Here is an 8,272-nt window from a genome sequence, read left to right as displayed (position 1 = left end):
GTGCTTATTTAGTGTGTATACACCATCAACAGAATTAGCAATACCAATCATCTTCTCTGTGTGTTTGTCCTGTATCTCACAGTTTATATCAGAAAAAATCATTTTACAATGCAATGATACAGTTAGCTTCGACACTGATATGAGTTTAAAATTGAAGGAAGGAATGTATAATGCATTGGTAAGATAAAGATATTCTGAAAACTTAATGGTTCCCACGATGCAGCTCACAGTGGAAGTACCATTAGGGAGTTTGACAATGATCGGACCAATTTCAAATGTTTCAGAAAAATTCCTGAGGCAATATGACACATGGTCAGTGGCACCAGTGTCTATTACCCAAGGTTTATACTTTTGTATGCAAACATTAAGAGCCTTTATGTGAGATTTAAAATGCAGAATATGTGTCACCTTACCATGAGGGGGTGGCTGAGGTTGAGTTAAAATGTGGTTCATGCTATGAATATGTTGCACTTCTTGCTTATTGAGTAAGGCCAGCAAAGCTTCCTTTTGTTCTGGAGTGAAATCGCTCCCTGTAGTCTTCTTCTCTTCCAACTGGGGGTGATTGAAACCGAGATCATCATTGCTCTCCTCGGTTTCTTCACCTGTGTTAAAGCAATTCATCATTGCTGGGGCAGAGTTCGTGTTTCTTTGCCTTAGATGAGGAGGAAGTCCGTGTTTCTTGTAACACGTATCTACTGTGTGTCCAGTTTTGTCACAAAACGAATACTGCATCATTGTTCTGCCTCCTCTGCCCTTCCCCCCAGCTTGAAACCTGCCTCCCCTACTTCTTCCTCTCCCTCTGCCTTGAGAAGGCATAACAGTGTTCAAAGAATTGGTAGGTACCGCCAAAATTTGAATGTCTGAAGTAGTTTCAAGGTTGAGGAACTGTCTCTCTTGTTGAGTAAGCTTGGAGAGCACCACATTCAGACTCGGCAACTTGTCCAAGAGCATGATCTGAGACCGCACATTAGAATATTGCTCATTCAATCCTCTCAAAAACTTCACAATTTTGTCTTCCTCCCTTTGACTTCTAATTACTCCTAGATCACATTGACACGTGATGCCACATTCACATGATGGTATTTGCCGAAAATTGTCAATTTCTTCTCAAATTGTTTTGAGTCTCGTGTAGTAGGATGTCACATCCAATTCGCCTTGTCTTAATGTGTATAGTTCTTCATATAATTCACCAACACGGTACCTATCCCCTTGATAATAGCGTTGTTTCAGATCAAGCCACAAATCACTAGCAAGATTGTTCCATGTTACACTTTGACGAATATCTGGACTAAGTGAAAGATTTATCCAGCCAATTACATAAGTGTTACACCTTTCCCATATTTCAAACAATGGATCTGTGCTCTCTGGTTTTTGTGATGCTTCCATCAACGAATTTTGTTTTGTTCTTTGATTTAAGTGCTATCCACATTTCTCTACTCCATGTACTATAATTCTGATCAGTAAGAACAACAGTAGTTATGGAGATACCTGGGTTTCTGATGGGTGAAGAAAATAGGCATTTGTTGGATCTTGAACTGGATTACTGGTTTTTGCGATGTGCGCTTGAATCGCTGATATCTGACTCAAAAATGATGCTATCTGATGCATATCCATGGTTCTTGAACCACCTGTCGAGCCTCCCAAACTTGAATCCGCCATTTCTGGCACAAATTCAATGAATTTTGGCGATGAGAATTCAGACCTTCTTCTCTTGATCTCGTTGATCGGAGTTGTTACCTCACTCTTTGATGAACATACGAAGAGATAAACACACTCTCATCAAACACTGTCGTGAGAGTCCAAGAGAAGAGAAGAAAAGAAATTTAGAAGAAGAAGAGATAAATCTGAGAAATTGAATTGAGAGGAGAGAAATTAGGTCAGAGAAATTAGAAAAAAAATTATTAATGTGAGGATACGAACGATTGTGGTGAATCGAGAAATTAGGTCAAAGACGATGTCGAAGTGAGAAGTGAAAGAACAATTGAATGGAGAAATCGAAACAAGAGATTAGAAGGGAATAGATTCATTATCAATTTTCTAGTCACAGATCAGAAACCAAGTTGTTCCCTCTTCAACCATGGCTTCCACGCTCACCGCACCATGTTGAAGGTGTGTGAGGGAAGAGATAAGGAAGTTCAAATTCAGAGCCAAAAGTGTTCACTTTCATTATGACTTCTCTCAAAGAAATGTTTTTCGTAACTCTTACAGCAACTAGCAAATGTATATATACTATACTAACCTGCACTAGCAAAACAGGAGAGAACTAACTAAAGCTAACTCATTATAAATACAACAAACAGCAGTATATATGTTATATCAGGTAATACCTTCAATTCCACAATTGCCACCAAACAACTATGAAAAAAGATATCCATGTTTTATGTTTTGGGTTGCTAACTTTCGATGCAAGGCTCTATCTAATCCATAGATCAAAGGGACTTAAATATATATATATATATATATATATATATATATATATATATATATATATATATATATATATATATATGTTGGATTCACTATATCTGTCCACATACTTGATGTAGCAGGACAATCCTTTAAAACGTGGATGAGAGTTTCTTGGTGTCCATTGCAGAGGTGGCAATTTGGGCAACTGCCAAAAAGCTAAGCTCTCCAACTAGCAGTTAATAATCTCTTATGTAGGACCATCCACATAAAACATTTAATTTGCTGTGGACCTTTCCAATTCCATATAATTTTTCAAGCCATTTCCTCCACCTCTCTGATCATTATCAAGCATAAAGTAGGCGCTTGCCACAGCAAAGTTTCCGTCACATGTTCCTCTCCAAAAACTTTTGTCTTCATCCATATAATCATTAGGAGGCAATAATACTCTTATTTTGTTAATAGAGTCATTGGGGAGAAATTATCTCAGAATATTTGTGTTCCACTCTCCGTTTGGAAGGGCGAAATCACGAATTTTGGCTTCCACTATATTGTCTGTGAGTTCAGTAGTTATCTTCATCTTGAGTATGTCTTCACCCTTTACCCAAAAAATCATTCTAAACCTCGCTTTTCGTCTGTTACCAATGTCATAACCTATATTAGTTTTCATACTCTCCCATGATTCAGCTAATTGTTTTTGGAGAGGAGAGTTTGAAGGGTGAGTTATGATGTTCTTGAAAAAGTTCTGACCCCTGCCATATTTAGCATAAATTAAATTGACCCACAACGATTCTTCCTCTGTCAAGATTCTCCATAGAGTTTTCATGAGGAATGCTCTATTCATCAAACTGAGCTTTCGAATCCCTAGTCCTCCTTAAACTTTCGGCTTGCACATTTTCTTCCTGCTAATAACATGCAATTTTCTATTATTATTCTCTTCTCCCTAAATAAAGCTTCTTTGGAGTTTTTCTATTTTCTTGCAAACTCCAATTGAAATCTTGGTGTGTGCCATATTAAAGTTAAGACAAGAGCTTATGACTGATTGAACTAATGTGATTCTCCCCGCCATAGATAAGTATCTTGTTTTCCATCTCTTAAGCTTCCTTTTAACTCTCTCTATGGTTATCTTTTTTTTTTTTTGGTCATGGACTATGAGCCCAACAAGATAACCCACCCAAAACCTGAACCCAATCTGGTTTCTCCTCTCTAAAACCAACTTCCACTTTTCTCCTTTAATCTTTTTGATGAATCAAATTTCGTAGCACATTCTAAATTCAAAATAGCCAACTCGTTCACGTTTCATCTCTGATCCAGGTAACCGCCACAGCCGTTAGGTAATAGTGGTTAATGGGTTATCCGGCTCCACAATAAAGAACCACTCCTAATGACAACACCACGCAGGACTTCTACAAGACGTCGCCAGAGCCTCTTGCAGCGTGAGCTTGCCAAAAGCTATCGTCGCCTTCCATCGGAAGTTATTTTGATACCCACACCTTATAAACTACTGTATCGATATTCCGATCCCGCGCTTTGCTATTTTCTTTCTTCTCCTGCCATCACTACACTTCTATTCGTGGATGCTCCTCCATTACGATTATGCTATTTCAACTTGCAGGGTGCATCTTTGCGTATTTGTACAATTATCTCTGAAGGCAGTCTAATGATCCACGATCTCTCCAGTGCTCCCATAGCCTCCAATGCTGCAACCTTGTGAGCTAGCCGATTTCCTTCTCTTGGAGTCCATGTGAAACCAAATTCAGTTTTTCCTCTTGTGAGTTCAAAAATATCTAATAAAATGGGATCAATTTCACCTATTCTACTTTTTTATTTTAACGTCTGCACTAGCATTAAATTATCTGATTCTATTAACACCTTCTTTATCTCCATATTTTTTTATAGAATAATGACATGCCTGATTGCTAAAGCTTCTGCTGCTAGACTAGAACACGCCATAATTTTTGTTGTTGCCCCAAATACAAGATTTCTTGTGCTATCTCTGATCGTCACTGCAGTGGCTCCTGTCCCAGTTGTTGCTTTAAAGGATGCATCAACATTTGCCTTTACCCAAGGCTCTGGGGGAGGTCTCTAGGTAATGGTTCTATCTCTTCTTTTTACTAGTTATTGATTTTCTGTCTGCTTATCCTGTGTTGCTTCTATGAAATGTATCTCTGCCATTTTTGCTTTGTGAATTGTGCTGGCTGGATTAACCCCTATTTTCTGAAACACTGCTTGATTTCTAGTCTTCCATATTTCCCAGCTAAGATAGGCTATCCTGCTAATCAAAACATCTTGCCATGTTTTTACGCTTCGTTTGATTTTCTTTATACATTCCAAAACCCACTTTCCATATGATGAAACTGTATCTATAGTTGGGCATTTCTGGCACTGGGCATCGAACCAGGCAGCCCTCGTCCAGGGACACAACAGAATAGTATGCTCTGTTCTTTCAATTTCTAAGTTACATATTTGACACATAGGGCTCTTAGTGATTCTCCTCTTGAACAGGTTCTCATTCACTGGAATGATATTATGTGCAGCTTTCTACACAAATGTCTTTATTTTTTGAGGAATTTTAATCTTCCAAATTTCTGCCCATAACTCCTTTAGGTCACTGCTTGTGGACGCTTCTCCCCCCCTTCAATTCCATTTGTTCCTTCTTTGCCACGTAATAGCCTGACTTAATAGAGTAGGATCCATCCAAAGTATATGGCCACACCAACCAATCCTCCCTATCTAATAAGCTAATAGGAGTTTTAATAATCTTATCTTTTAACTCTGAACTGAAGATAGAATTGATCTTCCTAGAATTCCACCCCTCCCCTGGATCAATCAGTTCACTAACAAGTTGCACCTTCCTATGTTGTTCATTCTGAATTTTCTTGGAACCTATAATCCAATTATCTTCCCACACCTTTACTTTCCTTCCATTCCCAATATTCCATCTACCGTTCTTCCTCATAAAGTCCCTCCCCTCTAGAATACTACTCCACATCCAGGATGCTTTTGCATTCCTTCGGGCCTCCCAAAAAGAGCAATTTGGGAAGTATATATTGCTTTCACAAATTTAACCCACAGAGACTCTGGATTCTCTACAATCCTCCATGCTTGCTTGGCCAAGTGAGCTAAATTCTGAACATGGAAATCTTTGAAACCCAAACCTCCATCTTTTTTACTCATAGTTATCTTATCCCAACTCTTCCAATGTATTCTGCGTTCTTTGCCAGGTGCCGCCCACCAAAACTTTGCCACTTTGGCGCTTAACCTCTGACAAAAGTTCTTAGGAAATTTAACCACATTCATCGCGTATGTTGGAATTTCTTGAACTACTGCTTTAATCAATACCTCCTTCCCTGCTTGATTTAATAGCTTCTCTTTCCATCCTTCCAACTTACTCATCACTCGTTCCTCTATCCATGCCAATGCTTTATTCTTGGATCTTCCCCATTGTGCTGGTAAGCCAAGATACTTTCCCGGATTATCCCACGCAGCTATACCAAGTATTTCTTCAATATTCACTCTTACTTGTATCGACACCTGCTCTCCAAAAATTATTCCTTATTTTTCTAAATTAATATGTTGACCTGATGCTTCAGTGTATTCATTTAGAATCAAAATGATCTGGTATATCTCCTCTTCCTTTGCCTCAGCTAAAATAATACAGTCATCTGCAAATAGGAGGTGAGTGATGGTAGGAGCATTGGGTGTGACTTTGAAACCAAATATAACCCCATTTGTTTGAGTCTCATTCATAAGAACCGTGAAAACCTCGGCTGCTATTATAAACAAATAAGGAGATAAAGGATCCCCCTGCCTCAGACCTCTTTGGGATATCACCTTCTGTGACAACTCCCCATTCACTTTGAACCTGTAGCTCGCACTTCTGACACACTTCATGACTAGTTGTACCCAATTCTCAGTGAACCCGAAAGCCCTTAACACTTTTTCTAAGAAATTCCATTCCACTCTATCATATGCTTTATTCATGTCCAACTTGATAGCTAAGTTTTCTGATCCCCTCCTACCTTTCCTTCTAAGACTATGTAGTGCTTCTTGATCTATCACTATATTATCCTGAATTAACCTCTCTCCTACAAAGGCACTCTGAGTCGAGGACACCACTTTATCTAAAATCTTCCTCAGCCTCATTACTAGAATCTTTGAAATAATCTTATAGATGAAGTTACAACAACTGATAGGTCTAAGGTGATTCAGGCTTAGGAACAAGGACTACCGTTGTTTCACTAATTTCATCAGGTAAAGATTTATTTGTAAAGAACTCTCTAACCACATCACATACCTCATTTTTTATGTCATTCCAGTGCATCTGATAAAACAAACCGTTGAGCCCGTCCGGACCTGGCGCCTTTAAACCTCCCATGCTAAAAACTGCTTCCTTAACTTCCTCTTCTGTTACTTGCTTTGTTAACCCCTCGTTCATCTCTTGAGTCACTTTCTTTGAAATTTTTTGTACACACTGTTCCAGATTTTTGCTTTGTGAGGCCCTGAATAGATCAGTATAATAGTCTTCAATGAGCTTCATCACCTCCATGCTTCCACAGACCCACTCTCCTTGTGAGTTCTTAAGCTTTTCAATCCCGTTCCTATCCCTTCTTTGGATTGTTGTTGCATGAAAAAATGTTGTGTTTTTGTCCCCAAATCGTATCCATTTTAATATTGACCTTTGCCCCCCAATACATCTCCTCTTGTTTCCATAACTGTTTAATTCTTTCCTTAATTTGCACTATCCTTTCTTGTTGATTTACTGAAAAATTCGCTGTTTGAAGATGCTGAAGTTCCTTATGTAGCCTAGCTATCTCTTTATCCGCTCTAGTAAATGTTTTTTTACTCCAACTCTGTAATTCTTTTTTGCAGTTATTCATCTTATCAATTAAGCTACCCCATCCGCTGACCCTCTTTGTTCTCCTATTCCACCCTTTTCTAACGATCTCCTCGCATTCCTTGTGATCCTCCCAAAAAGCTTCAAATTTGAAAAAAAAATTTGCATTTTTCCTTTGGTTCCGGTGTTAAGACAATAGGACAATGGTCCGAGCTTACTGCAGGCAAGGACTCCAATTTGGCATGTTGGAACAATTTTCGCCATTCCCAATTTGCTAGAGCTCTATCAATCCTGTCCCTCGTGATGAACCCACTTCTTGGATTACTGAACCACGTAAACTTTTTCCCTTGCAACTCCAAGTCCATTAGGCCGTTGCAGTCCACAAAATTTCTGAATTCTATCATTTGACTAACTGGTTTTGGATGCATCTCAATCTTCTCTTATTGGCTTAAGATATCATTAAAGTCTCCTATGAACATTTGCGGAGTCAGCGGATCCTCCGTATTAGCTGTCAATTCTCTCCACAGCTTCTTTCTTTGTGAATATATTGGGTTTTCATAAACAAAGTGGCTGATCCATTTATTCCCTTTTTTGTCCCTCACATATACGTTAATAAGATTATTGGTCCACGAGTAAACTTCAACATTAATTTCATTATTCCAGAAAAGACATAGACCACCGGACATCCCCTGTGGTTCTACACAAAAGGATTTATCAAAATGTAACTTTCTCCTAACTCTATTGATATATTCTTGTTTAGCTCTAGTTTCCATAAAAAAAATCATGGCGTGCTTTATCTATCTACACAGATTAAACAATTCAGATACTGTTGCGGGAGCCGCCATCCCACGACAGTTCCAACTAATGACACTCATGGCTGAGGGTGGGGCATGTTTAGGCCCGCCTCCTCAGCCTTGTGTCCATATTCACCAGTAACATCTTCATGTTAACCCATTATGCCATCATTTTCACCTCATTTGACTAGTTCCCTTCTGGTTCTCTTACTTGTCTCTTCTTCGCTCTCTTGCT

General features: G+C 38.8%; 1 protein-coding gene across 1 annotated transcript; it reads right to left on the bottom strand.

Moving 5' to 3' along the window:
* Positions 1-1,107: 1,107 nt before the first annotated feature.
* Positions 1,108-1,659, bottom strand: LOC148569735 (uncharacterized). Its single transcript, XM_088506611.1, has 2 exons — positions 1,489-1,659; positions 1,108-1,419 (listed from the first exon to the last, which is right to left on the bottom strand). The coding sequence occupies exons 1-2, from the start codon at positions 1,657-1,659 to the stop codon at positions 1,108-1,110; spliced, it is 483 nt and encodes a 160-aa protein (XP_088362737.1).
* Between the last annotated feature and the right edge of the window lie 6,613 nt (positions 1,660-8,272).

This window comes from Arachis ipaensis, chromosome B3 (assembly GCF_059453495.1).
Source record: "Arachis ipaensis isolate K30076 ecotype BB chromosome B3, ASM5945349v1, whole genome shotgun sequence".
Lineage (NCBI taxonomy): Eukaryota > Viridiplantae > Streptophyta > Magnoliopsida > Fabales > Fabaceae > Arachis > Arachis ipaensis.
This window is presented reverse-complemented; position numbering and strand designations above follow the sequence as displayed.